The sequence below is a fragment of the Canis lupus genome, chromosome 10, assembly GCF_003254725.2.
Source record: "Canis lupus dingo isolate Sandy chromosome 10, ASM325472v2, whole genome shotgun sequence".
Taxonomy (NCBI): domain Eukaryota; kingdom Metazoa; phylum Chordata; class Mammalia; order Carnivora; family Canidae; genus Canis; species Canis lupus.
Window position 1 is genome coordinate 13,396,274 of NC_064252.1, and position 23,099 is coordinate 13,419,372.

The 23,099-nt window shown below is 51.9% G+C and overlaps 1 protein-coding gene across 1 annotated transcript in view; it reads left to right on the top strand.

The window, feature by feature from the left end:
• The window catches only part of LGR5 (leucine rich repeat containing G protein-coupled receptor 5), a 127,031-nt gene that overhangs the window by 100,390 nt on the left and 3,542 nt on the right, over positions 1-23,099 (top strand). The window contains exons 6-16 of the mRNA XM_025476591.3: positions 1,084-1,155; positions 3,800-3,868; positions 5,193-5,264; positions 8,598-8,669; positions 8,828-8,896; positions 10,351-10,422; positions 14,074-14,139; positions 15,211-15,282; positions 19,171-19,242; positions 20,300-20,425; positions 21,487-21,632. Of these exons, the coding sequence (XP_025332376.1) occupies positions 1,084-1,155; positions 3,800-3,868; positions 5,193-5,264; positions 8,598-8,669; positions 8,828-8,896; positions 10,351-10,422; positions 14,074-14,139; positions 15,211-15,282; positions 19,171-19,242; positions 20,300-20,425; positions 21,487-21,632 (908 nt within the window). The remainder of the gene's footprint in view (positions 1-1,083; positions 1,156-3,799; positions 3,869-5,192; positions 5,265-8,597; positions 8,670-8,827; positions 8,897-10,350; positions 10,423-14,073; positions 14,140-15,210; positions 15,283-19,170; positions 19,243-20,299; positions 20,426-21,486; positions 21,633-23,099) is intronic.

A 23,099-nucleotide genomic window follows, 5' to 3' on the forward strand; every position in this document is an offset into this window, starting at 1 on the left:
AAAGGACAAGAAACCTGGGGTGATATTGGCCAATTTCTGCTCTGACTCACGCATGTGAACGTGATGCTCCTGACCCACCAGAAGCTGGGGCCGTGCTTTAATTTTCTCCCCCGCCTGAAGGAGTGGATTTGCAAAGATCCAGCGATTCTTTGTCACCCTCTGCTCCTTAGGCCCATTTTCCAAAAATCCCTTCGGTCTTAGACCAGTTTTCAGTCATGTGCACAGCTGTTCTCATTGGCCCTGACTTAACTGACTCACCAGGGAACCAGAGATGATAATCATACGCATTAATACTGCGTCGAGATAACTGATCTCCTTGGGCAGCCAAAAAAAAAAAAAAACCTGATCACCATCCCCTGTGGCTAAAATTGTTGTTGCCTGGGTCCCGCCCCAGGAATGAGGCCCTTTCTAGGCCAGCAACTGTAAGAGAAAATAGGCTCGGGAGGCTAGGACTTTCCCTCCATCCTTCATTTGTCAATAATGACCAGAATCTCTGCTTAACGCCCGACGTCCCAAAGCTATGTTAACAACCTGCATTTCCCTGTATCGGTCGTGTTGCCCATGCTACTCGACGCGGCTTGATGTCTCAGACCCAAAAGGTAAGACTGTCATCGCCTATTAAATTCTATGGTACAGGGATCCCTGGGTGGTGCAGCGGTTTAGCACCTGCCTTTGGCCCAGGGCGCGATCCTGGAGACCCGGGATTGAATCCCACGTCGGGCTCCCGGTGCGTGGAGCCTGCTTCTCCCTCTGCCTGTGTCTCTGCCTCTGTGTGTGTGTGTGTGTGACTATCATAAATAAATAAAAAATTTAAAAAAAATTCTATGGTACAAAAATAAAAAATAAAAATAAAAATAATTAGTTAATTAATTAATTAATTAATTCTATGGTACAGACTCATCTACGATGAGAGTGGATGGGTCAGTTGGCCTTTCAGGGAAAAAAAATTTTTTTAAGTTAAAGCATTTCCTCTATGTAATGAATGCATTCTCTCTAAGTTTCTTGCTTTTTATGAAAGCAATCAGAATGCGCGAAGTTTCCACGCGCACGCCTTCCTGACTGTGTCTGTATCTTCTCCTACAGGCATCTCCATAACAATAGAATTCACTCCCTGGGAAAGAGATGCTTTGATGGGCTCCACAGCCTAGAGACTTTGTGAGTTGACCTTTTATTTGTTTCCTTTTTTCAGTGTTTTCATGAGTATTCTGAAAGAATCAAGATGGCCTTAAAGCCAAACCTGCTGTCTGGTTTGGTTAATTGCTCTGAACAGATATTTACGGTGGCTTCACCTCACACGCGCGTGCACACGCAGCTAAGTAGCAAAACTGAGATTTCATTCTAATGGGACGAGGGTGGTAAATTAGTTAGGGCCGTTATAAGCTAAATGAGATGTTCTCAGCCGAGCAGCGACGGGTTGCTGAGGAACGTGGGCTGTGGGTGTCAGGGATCAACTCCTCGCGAGTCTGCTCCTCCCTGCACCCCCCACGAGGATTCCGCCCAGGCGAGTGCTCTCCGATCAGGGCTCTCCCATCTGAGATGAGCAGGGATCCCCCTAACAGACAGCAGAAGTGCACACGAGAAAGGAGTAACGGCTACCATTTGTCGGGTGCACCCACCTCCAGGGATCGCACAGCCAGGTGCGCGGGTTCAGCTGACCCCACGTGCACCCCGTGAGAGCAGCTATCAGCCTTCCATGCTAAGCTCTAGTCGGGTGAAGTCGCTTTGCCAGCGTGACACATCTAGGCGGCTGCATGGCTGGGGTTCGCTTCTGCTCTAGCCTGGCCCGGACATCCGTGTTTGCCCGTGCGCACTGCTTCCAAAGGTCAGGGCACAAGCCCAGATCTGAGCTGGCACCTCATAGAGACAGTCCAGCGCTGAGCCCCGGGGCCCCCCGGGCCAGCCACCCCCCACCGCCCTAGTGAGGAGACAGGCAGCGAGCGCCCGGAGTGTCTAGAGCAGGGCACGTGCTTCCAGTTGTGCCCCTCCTGCCCCCAAGCTGTTAACACTCAAGTGCAATAAGCCACACAGCACCACCGAACCCACACGGTTGGCTCTGGGCAGGCTGTGGGGTGAGACACCAAAGCCCACCTCCTGTGGGGCCAAGGAGCCTGTCGGCCACTTGCACCTGGAGCTTAGTTTTTGCACGTGCTCGGAGTAGCTGCTCATCGGGTCCGGGTGTGACGATCTCCCGACGGGCCACCCGCGGCTGGTGGCCTTCTCGAGGCCCCTGGGTGCTCATGGCCTCCCGCCCAAGGTTGCTGAAGCCACTCTGTGTTCCCTCTTGGGAGGGAAGCACCACCCTCGTGGGGAGATGCCGCAGATGGAGCTCCCCAGGCGGACCAGGCAGACCGTTGAGGTCGATGTAGGGGCTTGGGCAGCCGTCCCTGCGAGCTCTTGGAAAACACTTGGGGCTCTTGGGGCCGCAGGGCTGGGCGCGGGATCTTAGTAGTGGAAAGCACCCTCCCGTCCCTTCCAACGCAGGAGGAACAAAAACCAATGCTGGCTTTCAAGGTATTTCCATAAATAGTCTCCCTCCCCCGCCCTTGGTTGAGATGAGGACCTGGTTTCATGTAAATACCGAGGAGTAAAACATTTCAGGGCAAATTCATCTGAGTCTCCTTGCCCTCCGCCACCCACTCCCCCCCCCCCCGCCCCGCCCCGGCACCTTGCCCAGGGCTACAGAGCATCAGTACATTGGTTCCTCCCAACCTCTTCCTTTCCCTCACAAGAGACCCAAGTCATTTATAAGGACCCAGTCCTCGTTTAATCAAAACAGAGCATCTGGAGAGATTCACAAACAGGAAGAAAATTTATGTCCACAACAGACACAGTTTTCCTGGCGGCACTACCGCTTAAGGATGGCTCGTGCCCGACAAGCAGGGCTCTCGATGCTTGCCTCGGTCAGATGATCTCCCTTAAAATTCAAAAGCGGTCCTTCCCCATAGAGGAAGATCTGAGCATATCTGATCGGCTGGCCCAAAGGTCCCTCTGCGTCATCCGGGACACCTGCCATTCCCCCGAGCCCAGGACGCAATGGCTTTTCCATCCGAAGCTGTAGATACGAGGCGGAGTCAGTCTGAGTGATGGGACTGAAAAGCCACTGGTGTCAGGACAGCTAGGGAAACGAGGGGTTGAAACGGCCTGGCCCTGCTGTGTCTGCGTGGCGGGGGGGGGGGGGGGGGGGGGGGGTAACATGGAGCTTGGCCTCAAAGGACAAGGAAAACCTACTCCTGGTCTGAATCATGTCCTGTGACCCTGCAGAAATTCTAGGCCTCATGCCCTTCCTGGGAGGGCCCGTAGCACAGAAGCCTCTGAGGACGCGGGCTGGGGAATCCCGGGCATTCTGCAGGCCTCAGGGACAGAGCAGCCCTCCGAGGTGCCCTTTCAGGGGACACAGAAAAGCAACGGGGAAAGTCAGCGTGTGAGGTGGGAATGGGGGAGGAGCTGGGAGGGGAGGCAGGAGGAGTGCTGAGCCAGGTTCGGGGGAAGAGCTGGTCGCAGGCCCCTCAGCCTGGCCCCTCAGCCTGGCCCCGGCCCCCTCCTGCTGGGCCAGCCCTGCCCACGGCTCTAGGCCCCCTCTGTTTGTCAACACCTCGGTGCCCTGAGCCGTGTGATGACCATGTTAAGCCAGACGCTGGTGAAGGGCTCCGTCAGCAAGCCCAGACCCTCTCTCCGTGAAGAGAAGGAACGAGAGCTTTCCTCGGTGGCCCCTTGGAAGAGCATGTCAGCTGTCTCCATATGTGTCGTATGCATGAATTTTTTAAATTAAAAACTGAAAATACTGTTTACTTATTTGCAGAGACTTAAATTATAATAATCTTGATGAATTCCCCACCGCCATCAGGACACTCTCCAACCTTAAAGAACTGTGAGTATTTAGGACAGATTTAATGGGAAAAGTCTATTCTTCGTGAATTCACTTTAAAATATGTTTGATTTTTGTACAGAGCATGACTGACGAGAAGGTTTTCAACGTTTGTATAAATGATGGTTAAGTACGCTTAAAATATATTTTATTCTACTGCCAACAAACATCAGATCATCTTTTTTAGACATGTAATGGATTTCTCGAATATACGTATATGAGAAAAAAATACATAGTTCTCTGAATCATGCTCTCTTCCTCAGCTATATTCCCCTACATTTATACACTTCACACGTTTATAGAGAACTGTCATGGAATTCAGCTGCCTGCTGAGTATTTTGAAAGACAAGCTTTTTAAGGTCATGTAGGTCTAGGACTAGAGAAATGAAATGCATGTGTCTAGTACCGCGCTCGGTGCTTTCACCTACGTCATTTCCTATCCTTTAGATACTTGGTGAATCATGTTTAATTTTTACAGACCCACAGTTTTACCAGAGTTAAGCCAGCTTTCAACTGTTAGGTTGCATACGTTGTCTTTGAAGGACTCCATTCAGTTAGCTCTTCTTCGTATCTAAAAATATAAATAACATACATAAGGAATGTTCCAGAGCTCAGAAAGGACATGGAGGCTGTTCTCTTGGCCAAGGGAAGTAAGACACACAGCTAAAGGAGTAGACAATAGAGCCCGTTGGAAGAGAAAGCCTGCAGGGTGGCGGGGGTGGGGTCTCCCTCGGGAACCCGCACATGTGGCTTGACTGGGAAACCCTCCGGCCTGTGGTCCCGCAGCCCAACTACGGCCCGGCCCTCACCTCGTTCCAGCCGCGGCCCACATGGGACCCACAGGAGGGTCAGTGTGCTCAGACCGACGCACTGAGCGCCTTCCCTCAGCTCAGGACACCTTGTCCTCAAAAGGCGATTACTTAAATCTCTACTTGACAGCAGCTTAGGCCAACATTGTTTTCTGGTCTCCTCATATGGGGTCAGAGGAGTGATCATAATCCTCTCTCCAGCAATGGCTCCCCCTTTCCCAAGTGGTTATACGGCGATGCCCTCCTGGATGGAAACAGATGAGTCTTCCTTTTATGACATTAGGGTGTAAGTTTCCATAAAGCACCACTGTTATTTTCAGGTTCTTTATTCCTCTTTCAAGATGACAGCTTGCGATTTTTCCTCCTAGAGAGCACATGCGCTTCGAAACACGTAGAAGAAATGAGCCTTATCCTCTGGCTATCGAAGATGGTGATCATTGCCACCGGAAGGGGGTACTGTTACATGATGTCACCCTCCATGGCATTGTCTTAAAACAAATGTTTCCCTCTCTTTCTAGAGGATTTCACAGCAACAATATCAAGTCGATACCGGAGAAAGCATTTGTAGGCAATCCTTCTCTTATTACAATGTAAGTGGCCGGGGTTCTTTTTGCTTCTTTTCCATCCTGAAATGTAATACATATTGCACTTTTAAATATAATAAAATGGGTGTCCTGTATGGTCTCGAGTTTTGTGTTTATCAAAATAAGATTCTTTACAGAGAAGCGTACGCAGAGATGTTTTGCCGGGTTTTAGCTGAATGCCGAAATAACATAAAAGTTTCTTTTTTTTCCTAGAACCTACAAGCGTGCATGGCATTGTGCTTCATTCCCCCAGATGCCTTGTCTCCCTTCGCAGTAATCTTAGGACTTACTTTTACATATCTCTATTTTCTAAGGAATAAAACTGATTTTTAGAGACTCATTGTCAAGGTCAGCTAGTCATTCAGAACGTGAATCCAAGTATACTAGAAATGGAAATTATTTTTTTACAGATTTATTTATTTCTGTGGGAGAGAGAAGGAGCTGGCGGGGGGGGGGGGGGCAAAGGAAGAGGGAGAGAGGAACTCAAGCACACTCCGCGCTGGGTGCAGAGCCAGATGCAAGGCTTGATCCTAAGACCTTGAGATCAGAACCATTGTTGAAACCAAGAGTTGGAGGCTGACGCCAGCCAAGTGTCCTAATAAATTATTATATACAAATAGGAGTCCTTTATGGCAATAGATTCCATTGACTGCAGGTGTTGTGGGGAAGACTGTTTCATGCTAGGTCTCTGCATCTATTTGTTATCAAACCCAAGCACCAAGTCACATTTATACAATCATAAGCTAGGCTGTAATTCTAGAAAGGTGCATATTTTCTAAAAAGTCGTATATCAGAATTCATACGCCCTAAAAGCATAAAATAGACCTAGAGCTATGGCTTGTAATTAATGAGCTATGTGTTCCACCGTCAGCATGGACAGAAGATGGGCCACGGGTAGACGTATGGGAAGGTGAACACAGGTGTGAGATGGGTCGTAGTTAGAAGAGCTGGTGGGTCCGGGGCGGAGGACTGGCCTGGTCTTGCAGGAGGGGCCCCAATAGGCAGGAGGAGGGTACAGACAGCTGTTGGACAGGACTCTAGGGGCATTTCTTGGCAGATATTCATCCCGTGCCAACTTGATTAAGAGGCTTTCTGGAACCGTGTAGTATCCGTCACAAATGAGCTGGAATCCCAATTAGCCCTGACAACTGAAAAAAAAAAAAAAATACCATTCATCGTTTCTGAGATAGCCTGACAGCATGTTGGCAAACTAAGGGTTTTAAGGTTTATTGCCAATAAACATTAGGCCTCATTAGAGAGTATTTACATATTAAAAGTTGGCAAATTGCATTGCTTTTGCTTCTTTTTTCCTCCCAGCCACAAGACTGGGTTTGTTTGGGTGCTTTTTTAATCACTCTTTTGATATGCTAATACCACTCGAGAAAGGACTAACAATTCCCAAAATTTATTAGTGCTTCCACCCAGTATTTTATGGTGTTCACTGTTTTCTCCCTGAAACTCCCCTCTCCTGGCTTCCCCATCCTCTCACAGATCCCCAATTCCCAGTCTATGTGGTCCCACTGGCCACCTAGTCCCCATGTCCCCAGGCTGTGGTCCCGTCCTCCGCCTCAGCTAGCCTTTACCTCAACATTCTTGTCAACCTGAGGCTCATCCCCGCCACCTCGTCCATCGCCCCTCCAAACCGCCCCCCATCTCCACCGGGAACAGAGCTGTTGCCCTGAAACACAGCGTCCGTCTTGCTGCAAAACATACGGAGATTCAGGATGGTCTAGAGTCCCGTCTCCTGACCAGCTAGCTCTCCACAGCTCTCCTCAACCCCCGACGCCACAGCCCACGTCGACAGTGCTTGTAGAACCCAACTCTTACGTCCTTTGCCCCTCTGATTCCATCCTCTCACTATGCTTACTGAAACTCTGTCTTCCAGGGCCCATTTCAAGTGACATTATATGAGGTTTTTTCTTGATCTCTCAGGAAATCTCCTTCCCGAGAAAGCTGTAGTCCTTAGTTGTGTTTGCGAAACTTAGAACACAAGCGTGTGGATTCGTATGCGCCCAGTGTACGTCCATATGTATACGCAGGCTAACCCGATGGCATGCATCCCAGCATATGATATGGACAAGGGACAGTGTCATCCATTGAGGAGAGCTCCACTTTTAGTTATAAAACTGACATTCTAGCTCTAGCTCTTTCTCTTATGGATTATCCCACTCAAGGGAGGAGGGCAGGGGACAGGGGCACAGAAGGGGACTTAGGTTTGTTGGGTGACAACTCCAACCCAGGGACTATGCCGGATGTTACAGGAGCATTAGCAAACTAATGTGTAGAGCAATTTGTGCACAAACCCTGCAACTCAGATTTATTATCCCATTTAACAAATTAGAAAAGTGAAGTTCTGGGAGACGCTGACCTTGCCAAAGTATCTGAGCCTCAGTTTCCCCCTCCAGAAATGAGATAAATAGTATTTAAGTGTCTGTGCTATGGATCCCATAAAGTCGTTGAGTTGGTCGATTGAGCTTTGCATGTGGAAGTGCTTTATCAACCGGGACGTGTCACGCTGTGTTCCATTCCCACGGATTCCGAGCTTCCTTGGGGCAGCGACACTTTATCCATCCTCTTTGAGCTCCCAGAACCTGGGATAATGTCAGGCACGCGGTAGGCACTTGGCGCCCGCCCCCTTCATGACTCCACCTGTAGACTCGCACAGTCCCGCCTCACACCCAGCACAGCTGACGCCGAGCGATGTGTGTTGAACGTCCCTGAGCTGGGACGTCTCCGCTACGAACTATCTGCAGGGCTTCACCGACCAGACGGTCCAGATACCTCTACACTGCAGACTACTGTAACTCAAAATATTTAAGTTCTAAGAATGCCTCACCTTTTAAAGCAGTAGGTGATCTTTTAAAAACCTAATATTACCCCCCAAAAAAGCAGAATATCCGATTTCCTCTCAGATCATCCGAGGAGTCCTTCACGTCTGTTAGGGGAAGATTCGGCCCAAGGGTCTAACCTTCACGTGGAAAGAGAACTTCAACTTTCTTTCTGTAACGATGCAATTGCCAGCACCTTGAGTCACCTTCCGGCCTCCTGGTGGCTCTTCCACAGACACTGGAGGCAGAGAAGGGTTCGGGGACACCCCCAGCCGCCACCTGTCCCTTCTCTCTGCCCTGCTGTCAGAAATTCTCATTCTTACACATTTCTCACCCAAAGTGTCCTCAGAGTTAGAACGCCCTCGAGCTTTGCTGGTACCGAGGAATCGGGAATGCCACGTGAGCGGCATCGGCAAGGGCACACGGATCCCTGTGTTTGTTGGAATTTTGAGCAGGTTTCCATTTGTCATTCAACTTTTGTACTAAGGCTTCGGTGTTTGCGTTTTTCCAGACATTTCTATGACAACCCCATCCAGCTTGTCGGAAGGTCCGCTTTTCAACATTTACCAGAGCTAAGAACTCTGTAAGTGCTTCTCTTACAGGCCACTTGCCCCGGGGCAGGGGGGGCGGGTGTACACACCGAGTGACCGTCTCACTTGGTGAAAGCGCTTTGCAGATGGCACTAAAGTTGCCCCTTCCTGGACCCTCCTTCTGATGGTGCTCCTGTCCCCCTCCTCCTAGGACTCTGAACGGTGCCTCGCAAATAACCGAGTTTCCAGACCTGACGGGAACGGCGAGCCTGGAGAGCCTGTAGGTACCTGGCCCGGCTCTGGGCTCTGTGCAGGCGGCTCCCCAGAAACCCAAGGGGCCTGAGTGGGAGGGCCTGGGTGGGAGGATCTGGCTGGGAGGGCCCGGATGGGAGGACCTGGGTGGGAGGACCCAGGTGGGGGTGGGAGGACCTGCGTGGGAGGACCTGGGCCGGAGGACCCAGGTGGGGGTGGGAGGACCAGGGTGGGAGGGCCAAGGTGGGAGGACCCAGGTAGGAGGATCCAAGTGGGAGGACCCAGGTGGGGGTGGGAGGATCTGGGTGGGAGGACCCGGGTGGAAGGATCTGGCTGGGAGGGCCCGGGTGGGAGGACCTGGGTGAGGGTGGGGGACCTGGGTGGGAGGGCCTGGGTGGGAGGACCCAGGTAGGAGGATCCAAGTGGGAGGACCCAGGTGGGGGTGGGAGGACCTGGGTGGGAGGACCCGGGTGGAAGGACCCGGGTGGGAGGATCTGGGTGGGAGGACCCAGGTGGGAGGACCTGGGTGGGAGGACCCAGGTGGGGAGTGGGAGGATCAGGGTGGGAGGACCTGGGTGGGAGGACCCAGGTGGGGGATGGGAGGATCAGGGTGGGAGGACCTGGGCCAGAGGACCCAGGTGGGAGTGGGAGGACCAGGGTGGGAGGGCCAGGGTGGGAGGACCTGGGTGGGAGGACCTGGGCCAGAGGACCCAGGTGAGGGTGGGAAGACCAGAGTGGGAGGGCCAGGGTGGGAGGACCTGGGTGGGAGGACTTCGGTGGGAGGACCTGGGCGGGAGGACCCAGGTGGGGGTGGGAGGATCAGAGTGGGAGGGCCAGGGTGGGAGGACCAGGGTGGGAGGGCCTGGGCGGGAGGACCCAGGTGGGAGGACATGGGCTGGAGGACCCCGGGCGGGAGGACCTGGGTGGGAGGACCCAGGTGGAGGTGGGAAGACCTGGGTGGGAGGATCTGGGTGGGAGGACCAAGGTGGGAGGATTCGGGCTGGAGGACCCCCGGGGGGGGGGGGACCTAGGTGGGGGTGGGAAGACCTGGGTGGGAGGACCAGGGTGGGAGGACTCGGGCAGGAGGACCCAAGTGGGAGGACCCGGGTGGGAGGACATGGGATGGGAGGAGCAGGATAGGAGGATCTGGGTGGGAGGATCTGGGTGGGAGGATCTGGGCGGGAGGACCCAGGGAAGGAGGACGTTGGATGGGAGGACCTGCGTGGGAGGATCTGGGTGGGAAGACCCGGGTGGGAGGACATGGGATGGGAGGACCAGAGTGGGAGGACTTGGGTGGGAGGACCTGGGTGAGAGGACCTGAGTGGAAGGGCCCAGGTGGGAGGATCTGGGTGGGAGGACCCGGGTGGGAGGACTTGGGTGGGAGGACTTGGGCGGGAGGATGTGGGATGGGAGGACCCAGGCGGAAGGACCCGGGCGTGTGAGGCCTCGGTGAACGAGCGACGCCTGCTTGTGTCTCCACAGGACGTTAACCGGCGCCCAGATCTCGTCCCTCCCTGGAGCGGCCTGGGACCAGCTGCCCGCCCTGCGAGTGCTGTGCGTAGGACAAAGTGCTCTCCCTGCGGGGGGGGGGGGTCGCGGGGGGTCGCGGGGACCCCTCGTTCCCGAGGCCCACCCGTCCCCCGCGGGTTTCCCCTGGCCCCGGCCCCTACCAGCAAACGCGCCTGAACCAGCCTAGACGGCGTCGCTCCCCCGCGGGGCTGTCGGGGCACCGGGAGCCAGAAGGGCCGGAGCCCGTGGCGCCCACGCAGAACACCGGTCGGCAGGGCAGGCCCGCGGGCAGTGCTGGCGGCGAGCAGCGCTCCTCCGCTGCGGGGCGGGGGCGGGGCGGGGCAGGTGTGGGTGCAGGTGCGGGGGCAGGGCAGGTGCGGCTGCGGGTGCGGGTGCAGGATGGGTGCGGGGCGGTGCGGGTGCAGGTGAAGGTGTGGGGCGGCTGCAGGGGGAGTGCGGGTGCTGGGCAGGTGCGGTGCAGGTGTGGGTGCGCGGCGGTGCGGGGCGGGGCAGGGGCAGGGCAGGTGCGGGGGCAGGATGGGTGCGGGTGCAGGTGCGGGTGCGGTGCCTCGGCCTGACGCCCCCGGGTAGAAACGGCTCCCAGGGGCCTTCCGGGCACGCGGAGCCCCCCACCCTCCCCTCTCTGAACAGAAGGCCCTGGGGATTTGAAGGGCCTTGTCCTGACCTTCCAGGGTCACCCCCCCCCCCCCGTTACCGCGCGAGGACCCTGAGCCTCCTGTGGCGGCCCCCGAGCCTCGTGAGCTCTTTCTCCCCGGGCACCCGGGCACTCGCAGCCTGTGGTTCCAGCGCAGGCCCCTAGTGGCGCAGCTACGGGCCGCTCAACGTGGGGTGGGAGGGCGGACCTTCGGCCACGGGCCCCCCGCCCTCCGCCACCCGCCCCCCGTGGTCTCGCCCCCGCCACAGCCTCGGCGGGGGGGGGGTGAGGATGGGGGGATGGGGGTGGGGGATGGGGCAAGCGCCGTCTTCATCCCGCGCCGCCCGGGAGGTGTGATACCGACGAGGAGACCGGGAATTCGGGGCTGCAGGAGGGCAGCAGGGTCCGAGCTCGCCGCGGGGCCCAAGGAGCCGGTCTACACCGCAGGTGTCTCCGCTGCGGCCGGGGCAGGCCCCGCGAGAGGGGAGGCGGGCGGGCGGGAGGCTGGGGCCGCAGTCCAGCTCCGCAGGTACCCGCGGGGTGTCGTGGGCCGGTTACTCGTCCCCGCGGGGCTCCGTTTCCCCACCTGTGCGGCGGAGACGCGCCCCTTCCCTCGGGGCAAGGCATGAGGGTCGAGGGGGTGACACCCGCCCGGGCAGGGCATGAGGGTCCAGCGGGCTACACCCACCAGGGCTCACACCCAGAGCACGAGCTCAGGCGGCCCCAGCTCCTCCGACCCCTCTCCCTTCCCTTAGGCCGTTCTTCCTCCTTCCTTTTTCTTTCTTCCCTCCTTTCTTTCTTTTTCTTTCTTTCTTTCTTTTTCTTTCTTTCTTTCTTTCTTTCATTCTTTTTTTCTTTCTTTCTTTTCTTTCTTTCCCTTTTTTTTTTCTTTTTTATATAAAGATTTTATTTATTAATTTATGACACACAGAGAGACAGGCAGAGACCCAGGCAGAGGGAGGAGCAGGGTCCCTGCAGGGAGCCCGATGCAGGACTGGAACCCAGGACCCCAGGGTCACGCCCTGGGCAGAGGCAGGTGCTCCACCACCGAGGCCCCCCGGGGTCCCAGGCCCCTGGTCCTTCCCCAGCCCCCCTCCTCCAGCTGAAAGGCCTGAGAGAGCAAACCCATCACCCGCAGGAGCTTGTCGTTCCCAATGTGCTTGGGCCTGTCACTGGGACTTGTTCAGGGCGGGTGGAGCAGGCTTCTCCTCCAAGGGGAGAACTGAAGGGGCCCTACTGTGTGGCCACCTGCACTGGCCCAGATGAAGAACCAGGGGAGGCCGAAAGTACAAGCCAGGGTCACAGCCTCCACTACACTCCACTTGATGTTCTGGAAGCATCAGTGTGTGAGCCCCCCACCTCGGGCTGCGGTCCTCGCTGAGCACCTGTTACCCTCACCCCCAGGCCTCTTTGCCCCCATGGGAGGGCCTGGGCTGGGCCCGGCTCTCCCCACTAAGCAGCTGGTGACCTTAGCAAATTATTGGACATTGCGCAGTGGTGATCGGCGTCTCCCTCATGAGGGGACCACAGGGAGCAAATGAAATAACTTAGGGGGCGGCCCAGGTGGCTCAGTAGTTTAGCACAGCCTTCAGCCCAAGGCCTGATCCTGGAGTCCTGGGATGAAGTCCCACATCCAGCTCCCCACATGTACCTGCTTCTCCCTCGGCCTGTGTCTCTGCCTCTCTCTGTCTCTCATGATAAATAAATAAAATCTTAAAAAAAAAATGAAAGAAAGAAATGACTTAGGTGACACCGTGAACATGGTGTCTATAGATGACAAGTGCTCAGTCGGTGTTAGCCGGGAAAATCATTAGGTGGAAGGTGGTAGAAGGGGACACGGTGTCTATGTAGAAGAAGGTTTTGTGCATCGTGGAGGAAGAGCCGCGCGGGCGGGTTTACGACCCCCGGGCCACCTGCAGATGAGTGAACCAAATCATGAGCGGCTTTCATGAGACATACGTGCATTTTCTCACAACCACTGCTTTTTTAAAAATATACAGCATTTTGTTGACCAGGTGCATCTGTGCATAGGCGTGGGGCCTGGTTTTGGGGTTTGTTTGTTTTTTTTCCTATTTTTTGTTTGGTTTGGTTTAGTTTGGTCTCGAGCCTCTTGGATAAACTATGAATTTGTGTTTGCAAACAGCTTCATCTGCATTTTTATGTGTAGTAGGTGAACTGTATTTCTGTGTGAATTCCATTCATGCAGTAACTGTAGAAGAGAGTGATCGACTAGGAGAACAAGATCATGAAAAACCCTCCTCGAGCACAGTGTGGATTTTTCAGTTGCGTAGTGCTGATCTGGTTTTAAGAATTAGAATCAGGCATGAAAGTGTGTTAGTTGATTAGCTGATAACTTTTTAAACATGAGACAGGATTTTTTTTTTTAAAGTATCTATGTTACTTTATCTACCAGCTTTCTTTTTTTTAAGCTTTCTGCAAATTACCACGGCTTGTTTTAGATTAGTTATATTATACCCTAAATACGTCCATATGTTTTTGTTATTCTATAATTTGTTGAGTTTTGGCTGAAGACTTTCTTAGGTTGTTTTCCCCCTTGCGGTGATTGATTTCAAAGTTAGTGCTACGTTTCGAATTGTTGTTGGGTTGTTTTTTTGTGTGTTTGTTTTTTGGTTTTTGGCTTTTTTTTTTTTTAAGTTGATTAGAAAAGAACCAACAGTGATTCTCTTAGCTGTAGAGCTATAGCAGCGCTCAGGGAGGCACAAATCATTTAATTTAATTTGTAGTCATTTCGGTAAGATAATAGCTAGAACATTGTAGATCATCACTAACAAAATATAAATAAATCCTTTAAGCAACTTATTTAAATCAATTAAAGAAGCACAACAGCTACATTTCAGTAAATGTTTGGCTCTACGCTTAATCCAATAATGCCCGGGCCTACCGGCTCCACGTCAGGGCCGGGGAGACGGTCGGGCTGGCCTTTGGGAGATGCGTCCCTGTAGATGGGAAAGGAGAGCAGAGCATGTTTCCTCAGGATTAATATGTAACAGACTTCCCCTTTCGTACCTTCTGTTTTCCAGAGATCTGTCTTACAACCTGCTGGAAGATTTACCCAGTTTTTCAGTCTGCCGGAAACTTCAGAAAATGTACGTCTATATGAGTCTCTAAGTCACCTGACCAAAAACGAGAGCCAAGACTCACATTTCCAGGGGTCACTGGTTTGCTTGCCCCGCGAGTCCCCGGGGAGACATTTGGCGCTTTCCCTTCTCACGCGCACAAGGTGTGACTGGGTAGGATGTCTATTAAGTTCGGGAAACATAGATAATATTATTTTACCAGGCATTTTACTGTAAGTAAAGCATTTATTATGCTTCCGCCCTCCCCCTTCCCCAAACTTGGCTTATGATGGAACTTTGGTGTCATTCGAGCCTTGAATTTTTTTTAAGATGCTATTTATTTATTCATGAGAGAGAGAGAGGCAGAGACACAGGTGGAGAGAGAAGCAGGCTCCATGCAGGGAGCCCGACGCAGGACTCGATCCCGGGTCCCCAGGATCACGCCCTGGGCCGAAGGCGGCGCTAAACCGCTGAGCCACCCAGGCTGCCCGAGCCTTGAATTTTTTTAAGCTTACATATCCAATGAGCAGTATTATTTGTAAAAATGGGAGGGATTGGGGTCTGTTGGGGTGTTCGTTTCACAGCAGCCACCTCTAGAGGAGGTGCCACTTCCACATGAAACATTTTGAAACTCCTTCCTTAAAATTGCCTTCGTAAAACGTCGGCTCTGCTGCTTTCAAGGCATACTTCAGTTTTGATCAGAACACTATTAACCATCTATCTTTTCCCATTTCATTTTTCTCTGAATGCCTTCGGGCACCTAAGAGAGAGAAAGAAGAGCAGAACTGTCCCTGAAAGGTGAGGGTTGGGTGCTCTTGAGGCCCAGAGGCAGAGCCAGGCACCACGTGGCTGAGCGATGCCCGCGTTTGGGGCGGAGGCCCACGTCCACCCGAGGAACTCCTGCCTCGAAAGAGGCAGCGCTTACATGTAAAGGTTGGGATGCCGATGCCGTTCTTTAGGCTAAGCAAGATTGTTAAATTGGTTGCTTGACAGTCACCTGCTCCTTTGGGTGAGGGCAGCTAATCCCTCTGTAGCCCTTCTCCGAGGACTAATCTTTGAAGCCACTGACTCTGGATCAATCTTGGACCTCTGTCATTTCAGAGACCTGCGACATAATGAAATCTATGAAATTAAAGCTGACACTTTCCAGCAGTTGCTTAGCCTCCGGGCGCTGTGAGTACCGCCTCCCGGCACCTTCCCCAGCCCCTTCCCCAGCATCCTCCCCCTACGCTGGCATCCTTGGGCCTTTGTGCCGAGTTATGCTACATAAAGGCAAATATCTTGCTCGTGATCATGTCCAGGAATATATGCAAAAGCAGTAAATTTGCAGGCTTGGAATTTGGCTAAAGAAGAAGGAGGCCAAGTCGTTGAATTGCCTACGAAACATGTGTCTGCCAGCAGCCCGGAATTGCTAGGGGTTGTTTCCCACACAGGGATGGGATGACCACCCAGTTCTTCCCACCTGCTCGTGTCTCCTGGGTGAACGGTTCCCAGTAGGTGTTGCAAAGGGCTTACGAATCATCGGGGGGCTGCGGGAAGGAAGGCGTCCCCACCCACCTCCTCAGTCAGAATCTCAGGTGGTTCCTAACCATCTGCAAGTGGGGTACTTGCTCAAAATACTCTACTTTGAGCAAGTACCCCAAGGGTTGAGTACCACTGCCGTGGCAAACGCTCCTGTTGACCAGATGATTAAGAATTGTAAATAGAGTATCTAATTCCACTCCATGAGGGAAAACACCATCTATTAATCATACATCTAAAAAAACAAAAAAACAAAAACAAAAACAAAAACAAAAAACACCTTGGTAACAGATTGTTTTCTGGGGCAGTTAAATCTTTTTCATCTCAAAACTGAATTTCAATGTGATTCTGATGGATAATGACAATATCTAATCTTTAAATTCTGGTATATTTTCTTAAAAACGCTTTTTTCTCTAAAGTATTTCTTTGTGTTTTTTAAGGATTACTTATTGGGGCACCTGGGTCCCTCAGTCCTTGAAGCATCTGCCCTCAGCTCAGGTCATGATCCCGGGGTCCTGGGGTGAGCCCCACGTTGGGCTCCCTGCTCAGCGGGGCATCTGCTTCTCCCTCTGCCCCCACCCCCGCTCGTGCTCTCTCTCTCTCTCTCTCTCAAGTAATGAAATTTAAAAAAAAAAAAGGATTTATTTATTTATTTTAGAGAGTGAGGGAGAGTCAGGGGGAGGGGTGGCATAGAGAGAGGGGAGAGGATCTCAAGCAGACTCCCCCCAGGAACAGAGCCCCTGGCAGGGCTCCATCTCACCACCCTTAGATCATGACCTGAGCTGAAATCAAGAGTCCGATGCTCAACACACTGAGCCGCCCAGGCGCCCCCCACCCCGAAGTTCTTCTTAATACTTAAGAGACTATACCCTTGAAAAATAGTCTTTTTTTTTTAGATTTTATTTATTTATTCATGAGAGAATAGAGAGAGAGAGGCATGAGATACAGGCAGAGGGAGAAGCAGGCTCCATGCAGGGAGCCCAACGTGGGACTCGATCTCGGTTCCCCAGGGTCACTCCCTGGTCTGGAGGCAGACACTCCACCACTGAGCCCCCCAGGCGTCCCTACACCTTTGTAAAATAATACTCGTCCTCCAAACATTTTAAATTTATCCTTAATTATCTTCTCCTAAAAATTTACCATGAAAACTATCTTGTTCTGAATTTAAACGTGTTGCCCTTTCCCTATTTGTCACGAGTGTGAGCTTGTGAAGTGCTTGCACTTTTTTTTAACAGACATAAAACAAAAATCCCTAACCTATTTCCATTACCTGCCGTGGTCACCCAGTTGGAGTTTTGGCTGCTTCCCAAAGTCGGTCCCATTTTAAATGGCGGATAGAGTTGGTAACGGTCCCTGCAGCCCGGCAAGTCGCTGCTGTCGCAGAACTCCAGTGTCCCCACAGGAAATGCATACGTAGATTTTCTCACAGTCACATGAAATGAAAGGCGGCCCCCTACCGACAGCAGAAGGCCCTGAAGGCCAGAGTCTGAGTCCCCCTGAATTCCCGCGGCTCCTTAGAGTTTACGGGTCACCCACCTGTCCCCAGGTGGGCCAGGCTTCTGCCCCGGGTCCCCGCCCTCCTGAGCGGCCTGTGCCCCACGCCGCCCCGCTCTTCATCCCATCCTCCGCACGCACTGTGGCTCGGGCACCAGCGTGGTCACCGCGCCCCCAGCCTCAGGGTCTCCTTCCAGGTGCAGGCGACCCTTCCCGCCCCGCCTTCAAACTGCGACCGCAGCCTGGTCCTGCAGCCCCCGATGCACCCAGGCATCGCCAGGCCTCTGCCCCATGGTGGCCGTCCCCGGGCCAGAAGCACAGGGTCCCCGGCCCTGAGGCCTGTCCTGTGTGGCCCGCACAGCGCAGCCCTGGGTATCTGGCACCCAAACCCCGAGCGCACCGTCTACTGAAGAGCTTCCAGCAGGTTCTGAGCCACAGCCAAGACCCTGTGTCAGCTGGGCTTAGAGGCCAGCCCCTGACCTCATTCTGCAGCTTTGAAAGAGGCACTAACTGCCTGGGCCTCAGCCCCGAGCTGAGGGTTAGAGCCACGCAGAAACAACACCCTGGGCTCCTAACCTCCCAGCGGTCAGTGTGCAGTCATGACCTCGGTACCTGCGGCCAGAATGCGCACCTGGCCGCCCAGGGTGTGTCGGTGAGGGGCCTGGCGGGGCCAGCTTCCACCCGGCAGCCGGGGAGGGGGGGGGGGGCGGGGGGGCGGGGGGGCGGGGGGGCAGGGGTCAAGGTCGCGGCCAGGGTCAAGGTCACAGCCAGGGCCGAGGAGGGGGCCACGCTGGAGAGCGGGGCGGGGATGACTTGCTCCCCTGGCCCTCGAGCTTTTGTGAGCTGCTGGAGGGCGCTCTCCTCCTCCCACTGCCCAGCCTCCACTGGAGCTTCCCACTGCCTCCACCCCCCCTTCGTGGCCAAAATCATTTTCGGTTCCCAGACCCATGATGGACCAAAATAAAAAGTTTCATCCAGGTTAGGGAGCCTTTCACATTCGACTATGAATGTTCTGCGAAGAGCATCTCCCTAGGGAAACGCAGGAGGGCCGGCCTCATACGAGCCACCGGGAAGTGGATGGTGGCCGCTTTCAGGTTCCTCACAGGCCTACACCTTGGTTATCCCCATTAGTTAGGCATTTCACTTTATTTTTTAAAGATTTTACTTATTTATTCATGAGAGACACAGAGACAGAGAGTCAGAGACTCAGGCAGAGGGAGAAGCAGGCTCCCTGGGAGGAGTCCAACGCAGGACTTGATCCCAGGACCCCGGGGTCACGCCCTGGGCCCAAGGCAGATGCTCCACCACTGAGCCCCCCGGGCATCCCCAGTTCGGCATTTTAAAAATACAAAATTTAAGTTCATTTTTCCTTTCTTTGAAATGTGTAAGTTCTTATTCCTGCTGAATCATCTCCATTTCAGTGCGTGTGTGTGTGTGTGTGTGTGAGTGTGAATTGTAGGTTTTTCCTGGTAATCAAAGAATTTGACTTCCCAACGTATTAGCCCCTTTTTGATTTATTTTGCAGTTAAGAATTTAAATGTGCATCTCTGTTACTGGGATTTTTTTTTTTTTAATACTTCTCAGTGTTTCTCCTGCGGCCCCGACGTACCTGACAAACTCAGCCACAGCGTGTGGCTGAGTTTCATTACGTTTCCAGGATGTTCTCCAAGTTTACTTGGTAGTCAGAGGAAGACCCTCCGAAGCTGAGGTCCCTAACTCCTCCTCTGCCCCCACTCATCTCAGAATTGCCCTCATAAAATCTAACGAGCATGTTTAAGTCAACTTTTTAGCAGAGTAAAATCTAAAATATCCTCTTGAATAATATTCCCTTGATTAATTTAAAACAAGATTGATGTAAAGCTCCAGCCTTAGTCACTTTGTACTATAGACATCTGTATCTCGAGGCTGATGTGATGGCCTAAGTGTTTTGTCCTGAATGGAAGCTAAGTTTTGGCAGAAGAATGAATATATGTGGTAAAACTTCACACAATCTTATATATATGTAAAATCCTCTCACTTGCCTTTCTTTTTTTTTTTTTTTAATAGGAATTTAGCCTGGAACAAAATTGCCATCATTCATCCCAATGCATTTTCCACGTTGCCATCTCTAAGAAAGCTGTGAGTGTTTCATGGCTCGTTGGTGGCATATTTTATGTAATTGGGGGCCACCTAAATTCATCGGAAACATTGGTTTTGCTGAAGAGGCCACGATGCACACACTGCCTGGCCCTTAGTGCTCTGCACCCTGGAGCTGGATGGGACCAGAGGGGGGGGAGCCCACGCCCCTGCTGACCCTCCCCCTAGGAGGCCCTCCCTCCTCCAAGGCCCCCCCCACCAAGACCACATGGGCCCTGACCCACCTAATTGACGATCTGCGTGGCAGCTGGTTCTGGTTATTGAGGTGAAATTTTCCATTTTCTCTGAGCAGTCAGGTGGGGCAAAATAGATGTCATTTCAGTTCCAAAGGGTTTTCTTTTCTTTTCTTTTTATATTTTATTTATTTATTCATGAGACAGAGAGAGAGAGGCAGAGACACAGGCAGAGGGAGAAGCAGGGTCCCCGTTGGGAGCCCGATGCAGGACTCGATCCCAGGACCCCAGGGTCACATCCTGGGCCCAAGGCAGCTGCTCAACCACTGAGCCCCCGGGTGCCCCCTAAAGGGATTTCATTTCCTATTTGCCATCCCGACGAAGAGGTTTCCTGTCCCGATTCTCCTCTGCGCGGGACTCCCTCCAGCCTGTCCCTTGTCGACTGGACCGAGAGGGAAGGAGCTGGTCAGCCGGGGGCGCGGGGACCCAAGGGACTAAACCCACAGCGCCTCCCCCACCCCAAGCTGAATCCGCTCCACCGCACTTCTCGGATGACCTGTAGCTCCTTCTGATGTCTGATGTCCCCACCAGGCAAAATGCAGCTGAACGCAGAAGTGACAGTGCAGGTGCCCCCGAGACATCCCCCCGGCCCTGCAACTCTGATCGTAAACCTAAAAGTTATCAGGAGCTAAGCCCAAAATGGTTATTTCTACTGCCAGGGTATGGACCCTGCTTAGGTGTCCTTATGGAGCAGTTTAATAATCTTTAGGTTGCTTTTTTCTTTTTTTTTTTCTTTCTTTTTTTTTTTTTTAACATCGACACTTTCTGCTAACACAGACCAAAAGCCAATTGTTGATGTTTTGCAGGGACCTGTCGTCCAACCGCCTGTCGTCCTTTCCTGTAACGGGGTTACATGGTTTAACTCACTTAAAATTAACAGGAAATCATGCCTTACAGAGCTTGATATCATCTGAAAACTTTCCAGAACTCAAGTGAGTTTGTCATTAAAACTAATAAGATACATTTGTGGTCATGCGAAATAATAGACGTGTTAGAGTGGTTTTCGAAATTTATGAGGTCATGGGACTCCTTTGAATTGCATTTCATGCCCTCAAGTCCCCCACCCCTGCGGCACGGTTAGGACGACCCCTGCAGGGGGAGAGCGTCATCCTGACCGCAGTTCCTTTCTTCCTCGAAGATGCCCCCCAAACCCCCGCATCCTAGCCTTCACCGGAAGAGTTGGAAAACCACCGATCCATGGGGTAGAAACTAGGACACGTAATTAAATAACATTATAACATGATCGCAGTCCTGCTTACTTTTTAAGATTTACCTAGCTTGTTATACATTCTAATAAAATGTCCGAAATGGCTATTTCTTTGAGGAAGTAATGCTCTTTAAAACCTGTTATGCATATTTCTGTTTAAAAAAAATCCCTTGAAAGACCATATATATACATATATGTATGTAGTAGGTATGTGGGGGGGGTACATATACATGCATATTTTTTTAAGACACACTACAGTTTACATACTTTTAGAACCATAACCCCAAAAGAGATTTAGGAAGGGAGAAGAGAGTAAAAAAATCTAAAAATGCCCCCCAAACAACTTTTTATTGTATTTCCTTCGTTGTTTGCGATATATTTTTAACAGTTAGAACCGCAGTACGTATACGGACTTACATCATGTTCTCACTGCTTTACCTTATGTCACACTATAAGCACTTTTTAATGGTGCTACAATTTTCCTAGCAGTTCTTTTTCGACTTCCTTATTATGGAAATTCCCAAGCACCGAAGTAGAGACAATAATAGAATCTGTGCATCGCCCAAGCTCAGCAACTATCAACATTTCATGGCAATAACTTTTAATGACTCCGTTGTTATTATAAATAGCGCAGTAATGAACATCTTTGTACACAGTCATTATTTTAGATTATTAATTAAGGCTAAGACCCAAAGGCAGAATTAATGAGTGAAAGAAGATGAAGACGGTATTTGACAACCTGTGTCTTTAAGCCTGTGTTTTTTGCTTGGTTTCGTTCATTTGAAGGGTCATAGAAATGCCTTATGCTTACCAGTGTTGTGTATTTGGGGTGTGTGAGAATGTCTATAAAATCTCCAATCAGTGGACTAAGGATGACAACAGCAGTACGGATGACCTTCATAAGAAGGATGCCGGGATGTTTCAAGTTCAAGGTAAGACCTGCTACGTCACAGTGATGAAATCCTATCCAGAAGGGTCTTGAAAAATCATCAAACGGGTCATCTGAACTCGGGACAAGTCCCTATGTAAGCAGCCCCAGCAAGACGGTACACAATCCCAGTATTTAGAGACGCCCAGAGAAAGAGAAATACCCCTTAAGATTCACTCTAAAAGTTCATCTTTTCTGTAGGTGACTCCTTCATACTTTTATTAATAATTCAATCCCCCTTAGCATGTACTATCCTCGGGGATAATTCTTAATCATCACCAGTATTTTCACAAACTTTTAATTTATTTTTTTCACAAACCTTTAAAAGGGCCTCCTCCTCATTGGCTTTATTTTTTTAGCCGTGTTTCTGAGCGTCCTTCTCCAGAAGATAAAATCCATTTTTATTCTTACGGCATGAGAGAAGCGGACCGTACAGGCACTTAGACGCCTCCTCATGGGAGCAGAAGGGCCTAAGCACCCCACTTCTTATCCAACTAATTCTGAAACATTCTCCCCTCCTACCCCCCGCAGAGGTATCTGTCACGAAGGTGAAATGAGATAATGTCTGTAAGGCACTTGGCTCCCCTTGAAGTAAGAGCTTACTTAAACAGACAGCAATGCCCCTGAAACCACACGTGTGGGAATGGGGAGACGCCACGCGGCTCCCACTCGCCTCTCCCTGCCAGCCTTGCAAGTTTGCACAGAGTTGCACAGACGGGCTTCTCCTCCATTGGGCCCTAATGATCTGTTGATTCCCAAGCAAGTGTGATTGTGTCTGTCTGCATGTTACTTCATTTATTTTTCTTTTAAAGATTTTATTTATTTATTTGACACACAGAGAGAGAGACAGAGAGCACAGGCAGGGGAGCGGCAGGCAGAGGGAGGGGGAGAAGCAGGCTCCCCACTGAGGGGGGAGCCCGATGCGGGGCTCAATCCCAGGACCCTGGGATCATGAACGGAGTCGAAAGCAGACGCTCATCCGACCGAGCCACCCAGGCACCCCACCATTTCTTCATGTACACGCATCAGTTTAAGGAGCTGATATTGTAGCCCATGGCTTTTTTGTTTGAGGCCACAGGAGGCATCTCGCTCGGGTTTTTCCCTGAGTTTTTGCTCCCTGCCTCATCCATGCTAATTTTTACTATAGTCACTCAGGGGGAAAAAAAAAAAGGTAAGCATGCCTCACGTGTGCCAGGATACACGATAACAAGAGAGTCAATGTTCTTCAAGGAGTTTATTTTTAAGGGCAGTGATGCCGTGTGTTGGATCAGAAAGCTCCCATTGCAGAACTAGGCGCTAAACCGAGCACCACTAGTGTCCTGCTTGGTCCTCTGTTAAGCACAATCTCCCGGAAAGGCTGAACTCACTGCACCTGGTTCTCCTTCTTGGGCCCCGAGAGCACAGCCCAGAACATTCGCCCACGAGGCTCCCCCGGTGTTGGGGGGGCTGGCACCCAGTGTGAGGTCAGTGC